The following is a 24,797-nucleotide window of genomic DNA, read 5'->3' as shown; positions in this document are numbered from 1 at the left end:
ACTGAAAATGGATGACTTAGGATGGGGGTTGGCACATTACTTACTGCCTATTTCTGTAAATGAGTTTATTGGCTCACAGCCATGCTCACTCCTTTACGTGTCGTCTGTGGCTGCTTCTGCATGGCAACAGAGATAAGTAGTCGGGACGAGGACTGTATGACCACAAAGCCTAAAGTAATTTACTGACCCTTAACAGAAATTTGCCAACCCCTAAACTCGAGCTACATGTATCAAGTTGTGTAAATGTCAAACATAATATATGAAAGATAGCTTATTGCAGAATAATGTGTGTAGTATAAGAGTTTGAAAACATGCAAAATACCTTGATACTTATAGATGCCTCTATATGTATAATAGTGTAAAATATGCATTAGAATCAGCAACACTGAATACATGGTAGTGCTTTCCATAGTGGAGGGAGCTTATAGAGGGGCTTCAACAGTTTTGATAATATTCTATTTCTTTAAGAAATGTGGAACAAGTAAAAATGTTAGGATTTGATAAGTAACTGGATTGTGAGACATGAATGTTGTATTAACTGTACCTTTTTGAACTTTAAAAAATACTCCACAATTTGAAAATTGGATATTTTCATCTGATGTGTTAATAATCACAAATTAGTAAGAATTTAATTAATGAGAATGCTCTTAATATTTTGTTTTTTAGTAAAGATTTTTTAAGCATTTTGTGTTAAAGTAACAGAAATGGAAGATTTCATACTTCAGTTTAATTTTTCCAGAGCATTGTTTTGGTTTTAAATTTTTTTATTATGAAAAGTTTCAAATGTGCAGAAAGGAATATTGTTTGTATGTACGATTTATTGACAGAAAGGCACATAAGAATAACTAAGAAGAGTAGCCTGAGCCTTTTTAGGTTTAGAATAATAATCAGGAAGGCTGAGGCCTGAGCTAAGAGGTGTAGTAAAAGCTAAGGACAATAAAAGGTCCTTTGTTCACAAAACAAAGACAGCAAAGAAATATTTGACCCAATGCATGATGTAAATGGTGTAATTTTAAAAATAACTGAAGAAAAGCAGGACTAGAAAATATATATTATTGAAGAAAGAATACAATTGATAGTCCCACCTCTTACTAACTAGCTGTGTAACCTTGCAGGGGTCATTTTAACTTGTCAGGGCCTCATTTTCTTAAGGATAGTGTGATGCAGTTAGTTTAAATGATCAAACTAGTCCCCTCCCACCTGTGATTCAATGTCTTCTTGACTCTTGTTTTCAATCCATTGTTTCTATCAAAAATTATCATCCAACATAAAAAATAAATGTGGAATAGGGGGCTTAAAGCTCAGGGTAGATGAAAAGTTCATAAACAGCACCTATTTCTTCAAGCCAGGAAGTTTCTGTCTTCACTGTAAGCTAAACGCCTCAGGGTCTTCAAACTGGCCAGTCTTGTACTTGCCTCAGTCTTTGTACCTCCTGTTTCTTTCTTCTATACACTCCAACTTTAGGTTTGCTCCTGTGGCTCATGGTTGCTGCTTTTTCCAGGAAGTGTTCCTGGAGTAGTTTAGGCAAATAGATGGATGGTGGAGCCTCTCGGTGAATTAGCCAACACCGGAGAAAAGCAGACTTTGTTGAGGAAATTGGTGTGTTTTATTTTGGACAGGAAATCTGATCAAGTGTCAGTGGGACATTCAAACAGATATGTAGTAGCTTCTTGAGCACACAGATCTGGAGATTAGGAGCGAGATCTAGGTTGAGAGTATAGATTTGGTATATAGTTTGGTTATCAGCTTATACGTGGTAATTAAAGAGGGGAGTGTAGACTGGAAAGAAAAGAAAGCATCAAACCAAATCCTGAAGAAAATCAGCATTTGAGGGAGAAGGAAAAGAGAAGGAGAGAAGAAGATAGAAGAGTAGCCAGTGAGATTGGAGAACTAGAAAAATATGACCCCATGGAAGCCAAGCATATTGAGTAGGATGAGGACTGTGAAGAGTGCTCATTCGATTTAATAACAAGTAAGTCATCGGTGGTCTTGGCAAAACACTTCCCGTGGATTGGTGACCCAGAACACCACTGGTTGAGGCAGGTTGAGGGGAGGATTGGAAACTGAATGTAGCCAGTTCTTACAAGAAGCTTTGCTCTTCAGGAAGGATAAGGTGAAGCTGTAGAATCTTTTTGAGAGAAGTTATTAAATGCTAATGGAAAGGAGCTTGGAAAGAAGAAAGGGTTGAAGATAAGGCACCAGGGTGGTTAACTGATGGGATGTCCAGATAGAAGGATCACCTTCAGCGAAGATCCTGAAGATGTTGTGGCAGAGGAAATGAGGCGAATGAGGATGTGAGTGCAGTTGAAACTTCCATTTTAATGAGTTTTTCTCCTCGTTGAAGGTAGAGGGAATTATCTACTGAGAGCGAGTGGGGTAGTAAGTAGTGTTCTGGTAAGTACAAGGGATTTGAAATAGTTGCTGTGGAGAATAGGAGGGAGAACAGCCTTGGAGAATAAAGATTGCTGATTAGAGACAAGGGAGAATTCTAAGTTGGAGACAGTAACATAGCAGTGGTACCATTTGTGTAGCTGTGTGATTTGTTTTTTCGTTCTGTTTTTTTTTTTTTTTGCGGTACGCGGGCCTCTCACCGTTGTGGCCTCTCCCGTTGTGGAGCACAGGCTTTAGACGCGCAGGCTTAGCGGCCATGGCTCACGGGCCCAGACGCTCCGCGGCATGTGGGATCTTCCCGGACCGGGGCACGAACCTGTGTCCCCTGCATCAGCAGGCGGACTCTCAACCACTGCGCCACCAGGGAAGCCCTGATGTGTATTTTTTTTCAAGCAGTTCCACCTGCGGCTAGATGGGAAGTCTTAGTGTTAGGATGGAGAAGGTAACTAACAGTTGGTTTGCTCCAAGTTGCCCTTTTGCTCAGTGGATGTGACAGAAGTATGGGATGAGGGTGTTAAGGAAGTTGGCAAGAAAGTTGTTGAAGAGATAGACCACGTACTCTAAAACAGGGGTCGGCTGACTATAGGCCAAATGTGGCCCACTGCCTGTCTTGTGTTTTTATACATTTTAAATGTTTACATAAGTACTTACATAATATCCATAATATGCCTCTTGGCTCACATAGCCTAAAATATTTAGTCTCTGGCCCTCTAAGAAAACGTTTCCTGACCTTTACCTAGACTAAAATAGGATTATAGTAATAACAGGATGGGACTTACAGATAGCCAGAAAATAGAGGGTCCAAGGAACTTAAGGTCTCAGTAAAGTCCAAATATTAGGTACAATGGGACAACTGAGTGGGAAGGATAGGAGGTTGAAGTGAGACTCTTGTGATTTCAGAGCTGGGGCAGCTGCAAGTGACAGCCAGGTCCAGCTGTGGCCATGGTAGTTGGGGACCAAAGTAGAGGGGCTGTGACTGTCAGTGGAGTTGAGGTCAGGGAACTGAGAGCCCAAGCGGAGATATAAAGTCATCCAGGAGTGGAGGAAAGGGAGATTGGGAGCGTGCCATTCAGCCTGCCAATTTGGGGTGGTTCATACAGTAACAGAATCAGATCCTTAAATCACATTTCTAAAGGCGAGGGAACCCCCACTGGAAGGCCAATCGTATGTTTAAAATTAAAAGAAAAAAGGGCTTGGCATTTGCTTGAACCAGAACCACCCTTGTGGAAGAAGTGGCTGGTGAGTAAATGGCTAATGAACGTTAGGCTGCGGCATGACCAGGTCACGCAGGATGGCTGTTTTTTTGCTCTCTGTACATCCCCTGCCGACCAGTGCCTGCTTCACCCACACCCTGCTCACATGACTGCCCTTCTGCATACCTGCCCCAGGCCCCAGCTGGTGATCTAATCTTTAGGTCAGACGATCTCCACCGGGAGAGCTTACCTAAGGGGCAGTGAGGGGCATGCGCCTCTGCTAGTTTCCCTGGTAACCGATGACATCAATTCCCGCTACAACTGGTAACCTCTCCCCTCCCCCCCGGGGAGGGAAGACTGCTGCCTCGTCCTGCCCACCATCTGCGACACATGGTGGGGTGTCACTCCAGGCCTCGCTTTCAAACATGTAAGCTTCCGCGTCCGTTAAACCATTGATGTCTCTGTTGCTGACTCCGGCTCTGCTGTCTTGAGGCTGGGCAAGTACAGGGCTTCCAGGCCTCTGGGGTGCAGCCCAACTGCTGTGTTAGTAGATGAAAGCATAGCGTGTGATGCGTTGCCCAAGGAACTTGGGACCTGGAACTGGAAATTGGTTCCTAGGGCTGTCAGGTGTCTCACTGGTTATTCATTTAGAAAAAGGAGGCCTCCATTGTTGCTTTAGGTCTGGAGGGCAGAACAGCACAAACAGGGTTTGTGGACATAGATGTAGCTTTCCCTCAGCACGTGGGACAGAATCAGAATGACGCCTTCATCACTGAGGTCATTCTTACAGCAAGACCAGCTAGGTGGCAGTGTTGTTGAAGAGCTTCCTCATAAATGACCTTCAAGTCCTTTCTAATCCAAATTCTGTGATAATACAGGTGTGATACAATTTTTTCTAAAATATAAAAACAATCCATTTAATTCATGGATGATTTTTCACCTCTGATTCTTCTCATTTGCTTGTTATTGAGCACCCACCCTGTTGCAGGCACTTCCTAGGACTACAGAAAAGAGCGACATCCCTCAGTATTGTATTGTTTATCCACAGGGACCTCTTCTTTAGCCATTATTTCTTTATATGTGGGAAAGTGACAGCCATACTTTTACTTTTTTATATTTCTTTTATCCTGACCTCAGGACCACAGGTATAACATTGCTATCCACCAACATAAATACCTCATGGCATAAAATGGTTAAGAAAGCTAAATGAAGCTTTGCTACTCTGTCCTGGGGCTTGTACAGTAACGCCTCACATGCAGTGAGTTCTCAGCACGTGTTGTTTTGAATTGAAATCTTCCATTTCTGTAATAGCATCACTTGCACCTTTAGGTAGAACTTGAATTTAATGTGGTGGTTTGTGTGTGTGCTTGTTTTTCGAGTAGCTGATGGATTTACAACTGAGCGACAGTAACTTTCGTCGACACATCCTGTTGCAGTATCTCATTTTATTCCAGTATCTCAAGGGGCAGGTCAAATTTAAAAGGTAAGTTAATATGGGTAGTAAATGGTTTATAAACAGCAGCAAAGAGAATGATTGCTTACTGATGTATATTTTTATGTAGCGGGCTCATTTTGTGTGGAAGGCTCACCTCCCTGAAACATTTCATTTGCAGCAATATTAGATAATCAGGGGCTTTTGTTAGCTTAACAAGATGCTAAGGTTATTTGTTCTAGAGAAAAGGCATTGACTGTATCTGCTGCCAGTGTCTTTCTTGCTGAGAGCCTGGCATCCTGGGAGTTCAGTTGTCTTGGTGGGTGGAGGTTTGCTCCTGATTTCCGTCATTCCTCACCTCACTCAGACCTTCTTCAAACCTGATTTGCACACTCAGCCAATAATACTTCTTTCTCCAGGTGTGGGACTATCTAGAACATTAGAACTGAAAAAAATTAGGTAAACCTTTGAAGCATGGAGGAGTTCTAGTTTCTTTGGGATTTCAGAAAACCTAATCAGGTTTTATATGTGGGAAAGTGACAAACCTTCGCTGTCAGTCTGAATACCTCCACCTGTAGGGCGGACTAGTCCCTCTTGTCCCACCTAAAACTGAAGCAGAGCTCCGTTACTGGATGGTATCGGAAGTTTGCAGAGCAGTGTTGTATTAGTTGTAAAGAATGTGGCTTTCTACCTTCTGGTTTTGAATCGTCCACCTGTAGGGCGGACTAGTCCCTCTTGTCCCACCTAAAACTGAAGCAGAGCTCCGTTACTGGATGGTATCGGAAGTTTGCAGAGCAGTGTTGTATTGTAAAGAATGTGGCTTTCTACCTTCTGGTTTTGAATCCCACTTTCATTACCCACTAGCTGCAATTCAGCTTTCAGACTTGTAATTTTAAGATAACACATAGCAAACACTCAAAAATGCTATTTTTTATCCTATCTGTTGTGGAGGTTTGGTATAGCATAGTAGAAATTGGAGGCAGACCTGGGTTTGAATGCAAGCTTTATGGCTTGAGCCTCTGTAGTCCGTTTAATATATGCACATGTCCTTGTTTTGAGAATTAAATGAATAATGTATGTAAAGTCCTTAAATCCTGGCATATGGCCGTCTATCAGTATTCGTTGGATGGCTATAAACTATAGAGCACCTAGTACATAGTGAGAGCTGAATTGATGGCAGCTGTTAACAATTTGGGTCTGCCTTCAGCCTTCTATAGAGTTTTGGGGGTTTTATTCATTGTATCTTGAATGCGTTTTAAAGGAACATAGTGTGACTTATTTGAATGTGCATCTTGGAGAGGAGTATGTTAACATTTTCTCTGAGGCTATTATCCCACATTGAACTTATTTTAGGAAACATTCATTGCTTTGTTCAGTGTTTCTTCAAGACGGTACATAAACCTTAAAATTGAATGTACAATTCTTGTAACTCAAGCATGCTTTTATTGCTTTGTTTCCTAGTTCAAACTATGTTTTAACTGATGAGCAATCACTCTGGATTGAAGATACTACAAAATCAGTTTATCAAGTAAGTTCATCACGCAACAAACCCATGATTGAACAAAATGAAAATTTAGAATTTTCTGTTTCAGCCCCAAATAGGAAAATAAGGATAAAGTTAAGCTCAGGTACAAGACCACAAACACTTCTTGGTTCTCTGCCTACAAACCACTCCTATGATGCAGAAAGTTGTTGAAAGCTTAGTATATTCTTTCTAATCACAGCTACTATCTGAAAATCCCCCTGATGGAGAAAGATTTTCAAAGATGGTAGAGGTATGTGTTTTATATTTACATAGTCTTCTTAGCACCCAGTAGAGTTTCAAAGTCTTCATTATGGAAATGCAATTTCTTTGTTTTTCCCAGCATATATTAAACACTGAAGAAAACTGGAACTCATGGAAAAATGAAGGCTGCCCAAGTTTTGTGAAAGAAAGGTAAATATATACTCCTCTCAAGCAATATGAGAAAGGCTTTCAGAATACAGTCTGGTATGATTATTTTACATTATGTACAGATATGTGTAAATGTATTTCATATAAAAAATGTAAATTGTATTCCATAAAAATTACAACCATTTTGATATACTTCTATTTGACATTTTTCTCTCAAATTTCTTGTCATTAACTTCTCAGAACAAACTGATCTGTTATTAATTATTGGGAAAAAAATGCTGTGTACCCACTCCTTGTAATTTGTCCCCTGGTGTGGCCTTTTTGTCTTCTCTCTGATGAGTGTGATAATATGAAGCTTTCATATGAAGCTTTTTTAGGAAGAAAACAGTAACTAAATTTTCTTTTACATTAAACATTTGAAATTCCAGTATGTTTTGTTCACCACAGAACATCAGATACCAAGCCGACAAGAGTAGTACGGAAGAGAACGGCTCCAGAGGACTTCCTAGGGAAAGGACCCAACAAAAAAATCCTGATGGGAAAGTAGGTTAACCTGTCTCATAGGTGGGATGTTATCATAGAGGCTTTTATATTGTGAAAATATTACTGTAAGAACTCCCAAGGTTTTGTGTTTTTCCAGTTTTTTGTGTGTTTGGTATGTACACAGATGACTAAAGCAAACCACACCCTATCAATCTGTAGGGTCCATCATGGATTCACGCATTGAGACAAAACTTAGTTTTTTGTCTCCTGCTTCCAAAATCCATGGCTCTAGGTTCTGCCATTTTTTCCATGTCACAGACAATACAACTGCTGTTAGATTGATCCAGCTTACTTCTAGTTGTTGCATGGTACTATAATCCTTTCATTTCTTTTACCTTCTAGTTAACTATTCATTGCGTTATACTGCACTTGAATATTTTTAGAAAAAAGTAGTGGTTATCATTATCATTAAAGGGAGCTCAGCTCAGCGCTCTGTGATGACCTAGATGGGTGGGATGGGGGCGGTGGGAGGGGGAGCCAGAGGGAGGGGATCTAGGTATACATATACGATTCACTTCATTGTACAGCAGAAACTAACACAACATTGTAAGGCAATTTTATTCCAACAAGAAAAAAAGAGAAAAAAAAAATCATTAAATATATGCTCATATAGAAAATTTGCTAAATACCAAAAATGATTAAAACTCATCACCACCCCAAAATCCACTATTTAAGTATTTTTATAGTTTTAAGGTAGAAGAGAATGGTGTCCATAAAAAAATGTATTTATCTTTGTGTCTGTCTGTTTTGCAGTGAGGAGTTAACAAGGCTTTGGAATCTCTGTCCTGATAATATGGAAGCCTGTAAATCAGAGACAAGGCAGGTTTAAAATGTTTCATATGAAGTATTGCTTTTCTCAAATGTTAAACTAGAGTAGAATTTTGGCAGCTATAAGCAGAGCTCAAAAGAAATTTTAAAGTTTACTGTGGTTGACTTTGGCCCAGTAGAATATAGCTTTCCATAAAACACCTAGAAGTACTGATAAAATAATTGTAGAAATCACAAGAAATAAAGATTTGCAAAAGAAGGGGGAACTAAAAACCAAAGTAAGAACTAATGCTGCGGTTGCTTCTAGCTGGGGAGCAGTGCAAGTGATTCCCACATTGGGGAACCAGAGAACTTGGGTTTTAACGGCCACAAAAGGACAGAAAGTAAAGCCTTAGGGCTGTACAAATATGTAACTGAGTTTCCCCCAAGTAAAGCTGAGGCCCTCAGTGCACACTATCTGTAAAGAAAAGGGCACGGCGGGAGGAGGAGGGACTTGCTCACTGGCACAGGAAGCAAGGAGCTCATCCATTTCCACCTGAGATGTGGAGGAAAAGGAAAAAGTATTCCCTGAGAAATTATAACCACAGGTCTGCTGTCATGCCGTCTTAGAGTTTATATTTATATTACCAGCAGTATAAAGGAACGACCCTTAAGCTAAGAGGGTGAACTAAAAAGTCCCAGGCTGATGATAGAAAGCTTGTGGTGGGGTAGGGCGGCCACACCTTCAACCTAAGCCACACAAGGATTCTACAGGTAAGTCTGAAGATAAACTCACCATCCAAACTTAAGAAAACAATCTACCATGACTAAGAATCAGCAGACAGAAGAAGCAACTAAAAGGAACATGGCACTCTCAAAAAGGACCAGGCAAATTAGAAAAAACAAGTACTACTTGTAGCAATAAGAAAATATAGCCATTTTGTACAACACAGGGAATAGAGCCAATATTCTGTAATAACTGTAAATAAGAACAGACATGATCCTCACTAGTTATTTTTTTAATGCCCAGGGAATATATGCCAACTTTGGAGGAGTTCTTTGAAGAAGCCATTGAACAGGCAGACCCTGAAAATATGGTTGAAAATGAATACAAGTAAGTAATGTTTCTCATGAACTAATTTCCCTAATCTCTCTTAAGAACTGTATGTATACTAGAATGCTTATCAAGGCAGACAGTTGAGAGCATAGTACTTTTTCTTTTAGCTGAGTTTATGTGCCAGCTTCACATTACTGCACGTCTTGATTTCAGTGACCATTCCCATCGACTAACAAGCATGACTTAAGAGTCACGCTTGTGTCAGAAAAGTAGAAAAATCCCCCTTGAGCCCACCTCTATCCCCTCTTTTCTCTGTTCCCCTTCAAATCACAGTATGTCCAACAGTGGTTGATAATTACTGCCTTCATTTCTTCAGCTCCTGTTCTCTGGTCAGCCCGTGCCTGTCTCCCCATCACTCCACTGAAATAGCTCTGATCATTTTTTGACCTCTCAGCAGCATTCTCCAGTTGATCTCTCCCTGCTTAGATAATGTTTTCTTCCCTTGACACCCATCTAACTGCACTCTCCTCCTGTTTTTCCCTTTGCCTCACCGTCTCAGTCTCCACTGCTGGCTGTCCATCTAACTCAAATTTTGTAGTAACTTCAGGAGTCAGTCTTAGCTGTATCTTCCAGGTGACACCACACAGCCCCGTGGTTTTAAATAGGCATTATGGCCTCGTGATCCGAGGGCAAGGGCCCTCTCATCAGCCTGCCTAGGTCAGTCCTGGGGCTCTGCCACTTACTGGCTAGGCTTCTAAGGGCTAATTTTAAACCCTTTGCTTTGTTTCGTTATCTGTTTAACAGTAATAGTACCCATCTCACAGGGTTATTCTGAGCATTAAATAAGATGGTTCACGTTGAACCACGCACTGCCTAGCGGTAGTTTTTCGGGTGCCAAGACTGTCTCAGAGGTAATGAGGCTTATTTATGAGCAGTGACTAATAAACTAGATTGCTACTCTAAGAACTTGTGGGGACTTCCAAGTCACTTACAAAAACTCTTAAGTGGAACAGATCTGTGCTCTGGATTCTCTGTAGCTTGTCTGTTTCCAAAACATTATCTTTAGAGTTTCTCCGGTTTTTCTTACCTTACTGTGTACCACCTATATTAAGGAACAGTTCGTGGATTCTGTTCTTGGTATCACTGCTTATGGTGTTGGCTACTGGATGTGTCCCTTTTAGTTTTGGAGTAATTTTTATTCACTGAGGTTGATATTCAGCAAATTAAAGTTTAGATGTTATATAAATTTAAAAAAAAGATTAATTAAATTAACATGATGAAAACGGTTGGGTTTATAAAATATTCTGAAACTCACACCTGCAGATGGCATTGCCCATTTGGATATCAAGTCTACTGAACATAGTGAACCTATGAGTATTTTTCTCTCTAAATGACCAGGGGGATGATGTGTCCTGCACACACAGCATCTAGCCAGTCCTGGACACATACTAATTGACTTAGCTTAAAATGTATGTAAACTTTTTAAATTTAAAAACTTTGCTGCATATGAACCTGCCTCTTTGGACTCTGTTGGTTTCCGTTTATAAGTGAACTGCTCACTGAGAGGTTCTTTAGGGCTGTGATCAGAATGAGAAGAATGGTGCCTTCAGCTACTGACCTGGGAGTATAGAATTTTGCCTCATGAACTACATTAACTAGAAGGGAATATAGAAATAAAGAAGTATAAATTACAAGACTGACATCTCTTTTTATAGGGCTGTGAACAATTCTAATTATGGTTGGAGAGCCCTGAGACTATTAGCACGGAGAAGCCCTCACTTCTTTCAGCCAACCAACCAGCAGTTTAAAAGTTTGCCAGAATATCTCGAAAACATGGTAATAAAGCTAGCCAAGGAATTACCAGTAAGTAACACATCAATTTTTACATCCTTTAGTTCGCGTTACCTTCTTTTTTTAAACTGCTATTGCTGTTTGAGCTAAGAGCTGAATTTAGCCTTTATCATGTGGGGAAAAAAAAAAATCCATAAACCCCCTTGTTTAGAATGAGAAAAAAATGCATTTGGGTATACATTTATAGGAAGTACATATATAGATAAAGTAACTTTATATAAAAATTAACTTATTATACTTTAACTTATTTTTTCTGTGTGCCAATGCATTATATTTTATCAAAGGTAGGGCCCATGGGGTAGTGTGATAGGCAGTTTGGCCTATCTTTCTACTCTTTTCCAATACAATATGGTAATAACTATACTGTATGCACAAATTGAATAAAATTACTCAAAAAAAGTGTTAAGGACATGGTTGCTCCCCCAGTCTTCCCTAGACCATTGTTACCATATGCTGAGTACTTGCAAGTCATCTTACCGTACTTCTTACTGGCTCCCTTCTTCCCAGGTTGGAATAAGAGTCTTTCCAACCTTCAGTCTTCCCCGCCCACCCCTCCTTCTCCAGGTTAACACTGTCCCACTGCGATCCTTACCTGACATTCACGTTTAACACTCTCAAGGGTAAAGTTCTGGGCCCCGTAATTGGAATCTCATACCTAAATAGAAAGTATGCCCAGTTATCTGGTTTTAGAAGTTGGCATTCTTTTAAAACATTCTTTTACTCATTTTAGCCTCCTTCTGAAGAAATAAAAACAGGTGAGGATGAAGATGAGGAAGATAATGATGCTTTACTGAAGGAAAATGAAAGTAAGAATTGAATTTTCTTGGCTATTTTACAAAATTGGAAAAGATTGGGGTTCTTTGTTGAGAGGTACGTTATTTGATCTACTTCTCAACTTCTACCATCTTTCTCAGCCGTTTCTTATAGTGAGGAATCTAAAACATTGCTTGATAATAACTTTTAAAATAGTACCTTTTATACAGTAAAATTTGGAAGTGTTGGGAAGAAAAGTACTTACATTTGAAGGCAACTCATACCTCTGTTAATTCTTGGGGTTTAGATTGGGGGCCGCTGGTTTCAGAAGCCTTCCTAATTATAATAGAGGCAACAGCTTTAGCTTTGATTGAGTCCCTAATGATCATAAGAATGGTACTTCAACCCGTGGAAAGTACAAAAAGGAACTGTTTTACTTTTAAAATAAAGCTTATTAAAGATGACTAATATCTCAGTGGCCCCATATTCCGTTTTATATTTTGAATCGTACACATCCTCGTACTTTGTTCATAATTTATGTTTCCTGTGTTTTCTAGGTCCTGATGTTCGGCGAGACAAACCTGTAACAGGGGACCAAATAGAGGTATTTGCCAACAAACTGGGTGAACAATGGAAGATTCTGGCCCCCTACTTGGAAATGAAAGACTCAGAAATTAGACAGATTGAGTGTGACAGTGAAGACATGAAGATGAGAGCTAAGCAGCTGCTAGTCGCCTGGCAGGATCAGGAGGGAGTGCACGCGACACCTGAGAACCTGATCAATGCACTCAACAAGTCTGGGTTAAGTGACCTTGCAGAAAGTCTAACTAATGACAATGAGACAAATAGTTAGCTTTTTTTTTTATTATTAAAACTGTGATAAGCTTTTGTTACCAAGCAGCATTTGATAAGAGGTTCACTGGTTTTGGTAAACAATAAACATTTTTATAACAGTTGTACAGTTGGCTGGTGCTCCAAGAACAACAGAATGCATGGTGCCTCTTGATGACTGACCTCAGGGTCTGAGGGGACAAGGGGGTAGGTTGGGGAAATGGCCAAAGTAAAGTGACCTCAAGGTCACATAATATTTTTGTTAATTAAACATTTATAAAGTCAGTAAGCAATATTTAGGGGCACGGTGTTTCCTAAAATACCCTATGCCAAACTGGTTTCCTGCATTCCATTAGCAGTTACAGAATTTAACTTGCTATCCTGAACATCCCACAGTAATACTTTCTGAAACTGTATGACTGCTCTAGTCTCATCTATGCTTTAAAGCAGAGGATCAGCAAACAATGGTCCGTTTGTCACCTCTTTTTATAAGTAAAATTTTAATGGTACACAGCTATGCTGATTCTTTTAAGTACTGTCTATGGCTCCTTTCATGCTACAACAGCGAAGTTACATAGTTGCAACGAAGACTTATGGCCTGCAAAGCTTAAAACATATTTTAAAAATACCTGGCCCATGGCAGAAAATATTCTCCAACCCCCAACTTTAAAAGAAATGGGGTGAAGTCTAAAACGTAGTTCATTTAGCCTTAGAGAACTTATTTTAAGCTCTCAAGTCATTAAAATAGGGGTACATACCTCAGGGATTGTTGTGAAGTTCAAATGAGATGTATGTGAAAGCATCCTACAAACAGCAAAGCACTATGTAGTCATCATGGCTGGAGACAGTTTCCATTCCCACGTAAGTTACCCTTTAGGGCGCTACGGTCATTGTTTTGAATCTGGAAGGAGGGCTAAGTGCCTGTCACTAAAAATATTCTTGCTGGGGCTTCACCTCACTCACTAGTCCAATAGTGATCCAGCACAGCTCTAATATCAAAAGGGCCTCAGTGCGAGGGGCACAGCACATAAGGCACGCTCAGGAATCAATCAAGACATTCTCTTGCTCATTCTCTCTTTTCAAAGATCTTATATGAAAGGCTGAATTCTAAAATAGCCTAAATAGTTTAAAACAACCCTAGTATAAGTCCAATTTCTTATACTTTATAATGCTTTTCTGGATCAAATAAAATGAAGTGTTTTGTTAAGGAATTATAATTTAAAATGCTAATTCCATACAAGGCTTATATACTTCGTTCTAACCCTACCTGATCTAGTAGCTACAGCATCCTCCAAATCGTAAAATCTGAATTCTAATTCCTAAATTGGTGTCCTCAAAATTGTTCAGAACAAAATTAGTGAATAAAAAAACTTCACAAATTTACAAGCATCACACCAATATATAAAAGAATCATTACAATTCTTAAGGTCTCATCCTCCCTATTCTATTCTATACCACCTCCAAGGCAAAAGGAGTACTGATTGCCAATTATTAAAGCTTAGCTGAAGAAGCTATTTACAAATAAATTTTCCTGAAATGCTTATTTTATCCCCTAGTGTTCTTAGATTACATTGTTCAAACGTGAGCGGAAATGGCCATTATTCTCTAAGAATCTAATAGTTATCACTACTATGCTCTGCAGAGCATTAAAACAGCATAAGCAAAGATGAGATTTCACGATAATCCCCAAAACTTTATTATAAATATCTAACTCAAAGGAAATCAGACAAGTCAGCTGATACTCTATCCTTTTGCAACCAAGCAAGGCTCCTAAAACAAAAATGAATTGACTAGAGTAGAGTATTAAAATGGAAGAAACATACCATATATTGAGATATCTCATACTCTGGTATTTCTACCATCACTTTAAAAGTCATTGGTACTAAATTTTGATAGACATTAAGAATTTGGACAACGGAGTTGTCCAAAGTTGACAAGGGAGTAGAAATAAACACCCAACTGAGCCAAGGAACAGATCTGATAACATGGTTGCACTCAGCATCCAAAGAACTCCATTACTTTTACAACTCTATTCCTTTTTAAACAATATTATGCTAGCAGGCAAAGACTAGTTTTAAATGGATGCTTAAGAGCATAGTTAAACTAACCATCTGCAGAAACTGTAATAGTAGTAAACATATCTGAACTTCAGCCAAGCTCCAACACTCAACAGACAAAAGACTTGAGGTCAAACGCTGTTAGTCCCTCTTTGTTTTGTTTTTTTATTAAATATCCTAATTTTCTAAAAATAAGCAACTGGAGCTTGTCAACATTTTTAAGGTTGATTACTACAAAACCATTGCAAAGTTAAATGTACAAACCTAGTACATCAGAGACACAGTAATAAATGTATAATCAAATGTACTATTATTGATCACAATTTATTTTAAAGTCATGAAAAGCCAGCAACAGTCAGGCTGGACAAATACTTGATTGTACCCATGTTTCCATGGGATGGGGACAGCAGCACTGAGTCACACAATGAGATCAACACTTAACTTCCTTTCCACCGTCCTGGCAAAATTTTTGTTAGATAATGCAAAGGATGGGCAGCTACTCAATCACTGGTGGTTTGAACCATGCAAAAACAACAGAGTAATAGGTGTGCAATAAACATCTGATTGCTGAATCCTGGGCTGAAAAAGACAGGAAGAAAAATTATCACAGAAGGTAATGGTTGAAAGGCATTTCAACTCATAATTTTTAAAAATTAATCCAAGAAATAAGCTTTTTAAAAATGTCTTCCTGTCACTTTTATATAGGGCAGCACAGTCCAAAGGCCATTTTCTCTTTTCTGTTATTTTTTAGGTCGATAACACAGAGTGGTCTGCGTCTGCCCTCTTTTGTTCCACATGAGGGGAAACATGTAAAACCACCTAAAAATCTTCCTTTAAAGCTCTGGGTTATAGAAATAAATGATCAACAAACAACATTTATTTCACACCTAAGCATAAATAGCTAAAATGAAGATTACTGTTCACTTTCCTCTTCCATTATTTCAATTCTGCGAGGCCCATAGAGTAGAACATAAGCTATATGCCAGTCTCCACCACCAGATAGCCTCAAGATATCCTCTGGTGTCACGATGCTGACCTTATCATCATCAAACTTAATCCATTCATCTAAAGTGCAAAAGAGAAGAATGAAATTAATCTCATATATGATTTTTTCAGAGTTCCATTGCAAAAGAGGTACTGAGTAATTTTATGTACAGTAGTATTCCATCTGCCATACCAACAGTTCTCAAAGAGTGGTCCAGGGACTACTCAGGTTCAAGATCCTTTCAGGGGTTCCATGAAGGTTACAACAATTTTTATAACACTCCTAAAGCATTATTTCCCTTTTCCCCCTCATTCTGTGAAGTGTGCTTTGGAGTTCTCCAGAGGTTACACAATGTGTGATAAAGCAGCAGACTGAAGGCAGAAACAGGAGAATCCAGCTGTCTCCTATTAAGCCTAACAAAACAGACTTAGAAAAATGTAAATCAATATAATTTTTTGCCTTTTTTGTTTTGGAAAAGATTGTAATTTTTATTTTGAAAATGTTATTTATGTTAATATGTAATGACTTCACTACTGTCAGTTTTAAGAGAATTAACTTCTCAGTTTTAATTTCTATTATAGTAAATATTAAGAGAGATAATCCTCATAAACAGAAGCTCTCTGGGATCCTCAATAATTTAAGAATGCAAAAGGAGTTCTGAGATCAAAAAGTTTGAGAACAAATGTGCTAAAAATCTAAACTTATCAAAATAGTATGGAACAATTTAAAAAAACAGAATCTTTGGGCTTCCCTGGTGGCGCAGTGGTTGAGAGTCTGCCTGCCGATGCAGGGGACACGGGTTCATGCCCCGGTCCGGGAAGAGGCACAACAGTGAGAGGCCCGCGGACCACAAAAAAAAAAAAAAAAAAAAAAAAAAAAAAACAGAATCTTTACCTTGTTTCCTTTTCACCCATGACACATAATGACCTGAAGAGCTAGATCTTCCCTGATGTGTTAGCACTGCTTGTAAGTCATAGTATCCACAATTATTGGAGCCAATGTCTAAAGAAAGATGTAAACCCAATAATATTAGAAATGAACACATATGTGCTTTCTCAAGCTAAGTAACAAGCAAGAACAACTCAAGTTTAGCCTAGAGAAGTACTACTTTATTGTTAAAATCCAATAAGATACTACTGTCCAATTAAAGGTTCATGAAAGATGTTTTAAGAAGTACGCTACCATTCATAGAACATATATTCACTAAAAAGTGATTTTTTTACTATGTCATACTACAATAAATCATAAGAAACAACTTTTTTTTAAAGCACAGTACCTGAAAAAAACATGTGGAAAGACAGTAATTTTACCTTAAAAAAAAAAACTACACACAGTAAAAGTCAACTGAAATGAAGATTTCACTTACCATCAGCAAAAGAAAAGGGTTCATACTTAACTTCTTTTGGGGGACTACTCTTTTTGTCACTCTGAGGGGAAAAAAATTTTAATTTTAAGTTTTCATGATATTGGAAATAAAATTTATATTCTCAATGAGTATCCATCTCCACAAATATTTACTGTCTATAATGCAAATCACCAAGGCAAGACAAAGAAAAAATATGATCTGCCTTACAAATTGCTCAAATGATACAGCTACAGTTAACATAAAACTGTAAACCCAAAAGTCCTACTCTTTAACAACATACAGTCTCATATGTATAGTAGGAGATCCTGATTACAGAACCAACTTCAAACCACTAAACCTAGAGCACACCAGTGAATACAGAGTACAGATAAACACTGCTCTAGGGTAGAAAAAAACCAATTCTGCAACTTTTCCAGAATACTATCAAACCATATAGGTGAAGATAAAAGAAAACCTGCCTCAAAAAAACAGAAGTCGAATTACTGCAATTAATATTATATCTACTAAGCCACGGTCACCTGCCACTTCAGCTCAAATGAACTGAAATATTTAATTCAGCAAATATTTACCTACATTAAGAGGCATGATTTACAACTTTAGACAAGGGTCTTCAGTGGGAACTCGCTTGCCTCAACCCATTTCAGTGTGTAATATAAAAACAACTAAGCAGGGGCTTCCCTGGTCATGCAGTGGTTAACAATCTGCCTGCCAATGCAGGGGACACAGGTTCGAGCCCTGGTCCAGGAAGATCCCACATGCCGCGGAGCAACTAAGCCCGTGAGCCACAACTACTGAGCCTGCACTCTAGGGTCTGCGATCCACAACTACTGAAGCCCACACGCCTAGAGCCCATGCTCTGCAGCAAGAGAAGCCACCACAATGAGAAGCCCGCGCACTGCAGAGAAGAGTAGCCCCTGCTCGCCACAACTAGAGAAAGCCCGCGTGCAGCAACAAAGACCCAACACAGCCAAAAATAAATTAAAAAAAAAAAAAACTTACTTAGTCACATGGACACAAAGTTCTTGAAGACTATAATGAAAATGAAGACAATGCAAGCAGTTTAAAAGATAGCTAAAGTGACAAGAAGCCAAAGAATCTTACAACAAAGAAAGGCAATTAGGTCAACCATTCCTTTATATATTTTTAATACCTAGAGCAACCCAAAAAAGGCTATACAAAGAAACACATTAAAAAACATTACACATGGGTTTTCCTGGTGGTGCAGTGGTTGGGAATCCGCCTGCCAATGCAGGGGACATGGTTTTGAGCCCTGGTCCGCGAGGATCCCACATGATGTGGAGCAACTAAGCCCATGTGCCACAACTACTGAGTCTGCGCTCTAGAGCCCACAAGCCACAACTGCTGAGCCCGTGCACCACAACTACTGAAGCGCGAAAGCCATAGAGCCCACGCTCCACGACAAGAGAGGCCACTGCAGTGAGAAGCCTGCGCACCATAGCAAGGAGTGGCCCCTGCCTGCCGCAACTAGGGGGAGCCTGTGTGCAGCAACAAAGACCCAATGCAGCCAAAAATAAAATAAAACAGATAAATTTTTTAAAAATCAAATTCTTCAAAAAAAATTATACATAAACTAGAATTCTAAAAAATGTTCATGTAACCTACAAGAAGGGAAAACAGAAACAAAAATCAGAACAAACAGCAAATATAAAATAGATTCAAACACTAACATATTAAGAATTACATGAAATAAAATGGTCTAAATGTACCAATAAAAAGAAAGAGGTTAACACAGGATTTAAAAACATGACCCAACTATATGCTGTCTATAAGAAACTACCTTCAAATATAGCATGGGCAAATTTAAAGTAAAAGAATGGAAAAAGGTGTATCATGCAAACATTAATAAAAAGAAAGCAGCAGTGGCAATATTAATATCAGATAAAGTAGACTACAGAACAAAGAAAATGACCACAAACTGAGATGGACACTGCATAATAATCAAAGAATCACTCCACCAAGAAGACAGAGCAATCCTAAATGTGTATGCACCAAATAACAGTTACAAAACATGAAAAGCAAAAAGCTAACAGAACTGAATGAATGGAGAAACATACAAATCCACAATTTTAGTTGAAGACTTCACTACTCCTCTTTCAACAACTGACAGAAAAACAGCAAGGTTACAGGAAAAAGCAACAACACCATCAACCAACTGGATCTAATCAACATCACATAATACTCCACTCAACAACAGTAAAATACACATTCTTTTCAAGTGCCCATGGAACATTTACCAAGATAGATCACATCCTGAGCCATAAAGCAAACCTCAACAAATTTAAAGGAATTTAAATCACACGAGGGTGTTTTCTCACCACAATCGACTCAAACTAGAATCAGTAACAAAAAGATAACAGGAAATTTTCCAAACATTTGTAAATTAAACAAGACATTTCTAAATGATCCAAGGTCAAAGAGAAGTCTCAAATTTTTTAAAAATACAAGAAACATAATGAAAACGGGGGCTTCCCTGGTGGCGCAGTGGTTGAGAGTCCGCCTGCCGATGCAGGGGACACGGGTTCATGACCCGGTCCGGGAAGATCCCACATGCTGCGGAGCAGCTGGGCCCGTGAGCCATGGCCGCTGAGCCTGTGCGTCCAGAGCCTGTGCTCCGCAACGGGAGAGGCCACAGCAGTGAGAGGCCCACGTACCACAAAAAACAAAAAAAACAAAACAAACAAACAAAAAAAAAGAAACATAATGAAAATGGAAATGCAATACAACAATTTGTAGAACACAATCTGAAAGCACTGCTAAGAGGAAATTTACAACACTAAATGCACACATCAGAAAACAGGAAGTCTGAAATAAAAGATCTAAGTTCCCACACCATAAGGACCTAGAAAAAGAGGAAAATAAACCCAAAGCAAGCAGAAAACAAGAAATAATAAGAGTAAAAATCAATAAAATGAGATGCAGAACAGAAAAATCAATGAAACGAAATGCTAGTTCTCTGAAAAGAGCAATAAAATTGACAATCCTCTAGCAAGACTGACAAAGAGGAAAAAAAGACACAAATTTACAATATCAGGAATGAAACGGGACAGATATCACTACATACCGTGCAAACATCAGAATCATCATCATCCTAGGAACAACTCTGCACGCATAAAATTGACAAGCTAGATGAAATGGATCAATTCCACAAAACGACAAACTACCAAAACATACCCAATATGAAATAAATTTGAATAGCCCATAACTATAAAGTTGAATTTTTAATTTTAAAACTCCTGAAAAAGGGCTTCCCTGGTGGCACAGTGGTTGAGAGTCCGCCTGCCGATGCAGGGGACACGGGTGTGTGCCCCAGTCTGGGAAGATCCCACATGCCGCGGAGCAGCTAGGCCCGTGAGCCATGGCTGCTGAGCCTGCGCGTCCGGAGCCTGTGCTCTGCAACGGGAGAGGCCACAACAGTGAGAGGCCCGCGTACTACAAAAAAAAAAAAAAAACTCCTGAAAAAGAACTCTGCAGGCCAAGACTGTCTGACCAAGACAATTCTACCAAACGTTTAAAAGAGAACTAACACCAATTCTACACAATCTCTTTCAAAAAAAATAAGAGAAAAAAACAGCTAATAAACCAATTCAGGAGAGTAGAGGATGTAAAATCAATATACAAAAATCAACTGCAATGAATGCAAAAATGAAATTTTTAAAAACTATGCCATTTACAGAAACATCAAAAAGAATAAAATAGTTACAAATAAATTTAACCAAAGTACAAGAAGTGGACTTTCCTGGTGGCTCAGTGGTTAACAATCTGCCTGCCAATGCAGGGGACACGGATTCGAGCCCTAGTCTGGGAAGATCTCACATGCCGCGGAGCAACTAGGCCCATGCGCCACAACTACTGAGCCTGTGAGCCACAACTGCTGAAGCCTGCACGCCTAGAGCCCATGCTCCGCAACAAGAAAAGTCACCACAACGAGAAGCCCACACACCACACAAAGAAGAGCCCCCAGTCACCGCACGCGACCAGAGAAAGCCTGCACCAGCAACAAAGACCCAACACAGCCAAAAAGTAATTAATTTATTTTTTTTAAAAAAAGAAGGGGGTAGGGGGAAAGGAGAGTGGATTTGGCTACAAAGGGATCGTTGTGGTAGAGGAAATGTACTGCATCTAGACTACATCAAAGTCAGTATCCTGGTTGTGATATTGTATTACAGCTTTGCAAGATGTTACCACTAGGAGAAACTGGGTAAAAGGTACTCAGGAACTCTATTATTTCCTATAACTTCATGTGATTCTACAATTATCTCAAAATAAAGTTTAATTTTTTTAAAATTGCTTTTAACACACACACACAGTAACCTGCAGAATTTAATTTTAAATTTTGGTATATAATATCACACTGGAAATATTCCTATTTACCAGGAAATATCTTTTTCCTTTTGAAGAAAACAATCCAACATATAATTCAGCTGTCCCTTCTCTGAATTTAAAATATACAATTTATTAAATATATAAAGTTGCTAAGGTTATAATTTTAACAGTTATAGGTGCTTGTTAAAAGATATGACTTAAGTTGTCACAGTGGGCATAATGAAGCAATATTCGATAACACTAACTCCATTTTAAAAAATGGAGATGCCTTACAAGGAAAATAATAAAATACTCTGAATTTTACAAGGCAAGATTTTACGTGAAGTGCTTTGAGGAAATAAATATTGATATAAAAGGAACATAAGCTGAAGATTTTTATGGGAAAAGAAAATTAAGTTTATTCTACCACGAAGGACCCATTTAGCATAGCTAGAGTTCTTTTTCTTATGCTAAAACACACCTAAAACTTTAAGGGCTTGCACCAATATCTGCAAGATTTGTATATATGCTAAACACAGGTTCATCCATTTTTACTAACAGGTTAACAATATAAAATGAATACTGGACACAGATTAAAGATAAACATATTAAGATTAGAAAATGACCAATAAAAACCTACTGTCTTTGGCTGATGATTTACTTTTTTATCTTCCAGATCCTTGAATTTTGATCGAAAAGAAATCATTTTCTCTTGAAGTTCTGGTGTACACAGTTCGTACACATCCAACATAAGAGGAAATTTAACATCCTATATACAAACCAAAAGGAAAAGGGTAAACAGACTTATAAAGGTAGTTATTTAAAATATTTATCACACTTTTTAAAGTACTGCTTTCATATTCAAATAAAGTTGAAAATAAGAACTGTAAAAATCACGTGGAAATCTATGCATTTGAAAATATGTTTATTTTCAATCTGGTCCTAACTTTTTTTTAAGGGCTTGCACCAATATCTGCAAGATTTGTATATATGCTAAACACAGGTTCATCCATTTTTACTAACAGGTTAACAATATAAAATGAATACTGGACACAGATTAAAGATAAACATATTAAGATTAGAAAATGACCAATAAAAACCTACTGTCTTTGGCTGATGATTTACTTTTTTATCTTCCAGATCCTTGAATTTTGATCGAAAAGAAATCATTTTCTCTTGAAGTTCTGGTGTACACAGTTCGTACACATCCAACATAAGAGGAAATTTAACATCCTATATACAAACCAAAAGGAAAAGGGTAAACAGACTTATAAAGGTAGTTATTTAAAATATTTATCACACTTTTTAAAGTACTGCTTTCATATTCAAATAAAGTTGAAAATAAGAACTGTAAAAATCACGTGGAAATCTATGCATTTGAAAATATGTTTATTTTCAATCTTTTCCTAATTTTTTTTTTTTTTTTTTTTTGCGGTACGCAGGCCTCTCACTGTTGTGGCCTCTCCCATTGCGGAGCACAGGCTCCGGACACGCAGGCTCAGTGGCCATGGCTCACAGGCCTAGCCGCTCTGCGGCATGCGGGATCCTCCCAGACCAGGGCACGAACCCGTGTCCCCTGCACCGGCAGGTGGACTCTCAACCAGTGTGCCACCAGGGAAGCCCGTAGTCCTAACTTTAAAAATTTTTAACTTTTCCATTAAACATTTTAACCCATGAAACTGACCGCAGAGGAGTTACCAAAAATTTAAACAACAGGGACTTCCCTGGTGGCCCAGTGGTTAAGAATCCACCTCCCAATACAGGGGACACGGGTTCAATCCCTGGTAAAGGAACTAAGATCCCATATGCTACGGAGCAACTAAGCCTGCGTGCTCTAGAGCCCACGCACAACTAGATAGCCCATGTGCCACAACTACTGAGCCCATGTGCTCTGGAGCCCCACACACCACAACTAGAGAGCCCACATGCTGCAATTACTGAGGCTGTGTGCTCTGCAGCCCGTGCGCCACAACTAGAGAGCCCGAGTGCTGCAACTACTGAGCCCACATGCTCTAGGGCCCACGTGCCACTAGAGAGAAGCCCGCATGCTGCAAAGAGCCACAACGAAAGATCCCACATGCCGCAATGAAGATCCCGTGTGCTGCAACTAAGACCCAACGCAGCCAAATAACTTTTTTTTTTAATTTAAACAATAAAAGAAGCATTTCAGAAATACTAGACTAGCAGATACTTCAACTACATTTAACCTGTTCATATGACCCTAAGTATATCTGAAAATGTATTATAAATTTCAGCTCAAGAGGCTAAAATTATATATACCTCTCCCAAGGATCAGACTCTATGGATGCACAGCAGAGCTACAGTTCAACAAAACAGATAAATCATAAGGTTAGCTCTGACATCAAACGATTACAATTTAAGTATTCCTTGGGCACCAGTAACTTAACACTCTCCTTTCACCTGGAAGAAAGGAACCGCCTAGAATAGAGTGTGTTATATTGCCCCTTACCCCACTCCCGTCCCCAAACCTACTGGACCAGTATCTCTGGAATTGAGGATCTGGTCTAGGGCAATATTTCTGGGGAATGGAGGGCATCCATCAGAATTACCTGGGAATCTTTTGAAAAATGTAAGACCTACTAAGGCCCCACTTAATCAGATGCTTGGTGGCAGTTGAGGGGCAGGCGTGTGTATGATTTAAAATAAAAAGGACAATAGATAATTCCAATATATATTCTTGATTAAGAACCACTTGTCTAATGTTAATAACTTCCCTATTTATAGTATTTTAAAGTGAGTTTATCCCTAAAAGAATAAAGAAACCTATTGTAAGTTATGAATTACCTTCAAAGAATTACAATAATTCATTATAGTAAAGTTCGTTACTAACCTTAAGAACTTTGGCATTCACAGATTCCTTCTCTTTATAAAAAAATCGAACCATCTGAATAGTCAAGTAAGCAGGCAACCGGCTGATCTTGGACTGAGGAGACAAAGTGGAAAGAAATTCTGTAACATACAAATACCACACAAATTTTTAATTCCTCAGTTTAGTAAAAACAAAGACTGGGTAACATTAATTAGCTGGAAACCTTTCTAGTAAATGGAACTGGATTCCAAAACTTACAGATTTGATGTACAAAGCATTTCTTTGCAATGTTGGAGACTGTTTGGTGATTTCTTCCTGAAGTCGCTAAAAAAGAACATAAGTCCAAACATTAAAGAATTTTCTTCTGCAATACAGTTATTTATTTATTTCTTTTAAAAATTATCAGCACTACTAATTAATAGACAACACACAGGACGTCAACGGATTTATACCCCTGAGAAATAATTTGAATGAAGACAATGTGGGAAGGCTTTTAGATATGGTTCAGTTCTTAAAAGGCATCAATTTTTACTGGCATGAACTC

General features: G+C 38.7%; 2 protein-coding genes across 3 annotated transcripts in view; one reads left to right on the top strand and one right to left on the bottom strand.

Moving 5' to 3' along the window:
* THOC1 (THO complex subunit 1) overlaps positions 1–12,817 on the top strand; it is a 42,256-nt gene extending 29,439 nt beyond the window's left edge. Inside the window, exons 12-21 of the mRNA XM_024757895.1 lie at positions 4,967–5,067; positions 6,478–6,544; positions 6,741–6,791; positions 6,882–6,952; positions 7,358–7,453; positions 8,207–8,272; positions 9,231–9,314; positions 10,973–11,120; positions 11,839–11,914; positions 12,419–12,817. Of these exons, the coding sequence (XP_024613663.1) occupies positions 4,967–5,067; positions 6,478–6,544; positions 6,741–6,791; positions 6,882–6,952; positions 7,358–7,453; positions 8,207–8,272; positions 9,231–9,314; positions 10,973–11,120; positions 11,839–11,914; positions 12,419–12,714 (1,056 nt within the window). The 3' untranslated portion in view covers positions 12,715–12,817. The remainder of the gene's footprint in view (positions 1–4,966; positions 5,068–6,477; positions 6,545–6,740; positions 6,792–6,881; positions 6,953–7,357; positions 7,454–8,206; positions 8,273–9,230; positions 9,315–10,972; positions 11,121–11,838; positions 11,915–12,418) is intronic.
* A 2,237-nt stretch (positions 12,818–15,054) lies between these two features.
* USP14 (ubiquitin specific peptidase 14) overlaps positions 15,055–24,797 on the bottom strand; it is a 45,843-nt gene continuing 36,100 nt past the window's right edge. The window contains exons 11-17 of one of the 2 annotated variants that reach the window (XM_024757897.1): positions 24,512–24,577; positions 24,275–24,367; positions 22,528–22,656; positions 17,101–17,161; positions 16,629–16,736; positions 15,786–15,814; positions 15,055–15,328 (exon numbers count right to left, since the gene is read on the bottom strand). In XM_024757897.1, coding sequence (XP_024613665.1) covers positions 15,254–15,328; positions 15,786–15,814; positions 16,629–16,736; positions 17,101–17,161; positions 22,528–22,656; positions 24,275–24,367; positions 24,512–24,577 — 561 coding nt within the window. In that variant the 3' untranslated portion in view covers positions 15,055–15,253. Of the gene's footprint in view, positions 15,329–15,636; positions 15,815–16,628; positions 16,737–17,100; positions 17,162–22,527; positions 22,657–24,274; positions 24,368–24,511; positions 24,578–24,797 lie in introns of both variants that reach the window. The other variant, XM_024757896.1, reaches the window with a different exon arrangement.

This window comes from Neophocaena asiaeorientalis, unplaced genomic scaffold, assembly GCF_003031525.2.
Source record: "Neophocaena asiaeorientalis asiaeorientalis breed wild unplaced genomic scaffold, Neophocaena_asiaeorientalis_V1.1 scaffold142, whole genome shotgun sequence".
NCBI lineage: Eukaryota > Metazoa > Chordata > Mammalia > Artiodactyla > Phocoenidae > Neophocaena > Neophocaena asiaeorientalis.
Note: the sequence above shows the minus strand (reverse complement) of the source record. Positions and strands in the feature narration are given on the sequence as shown.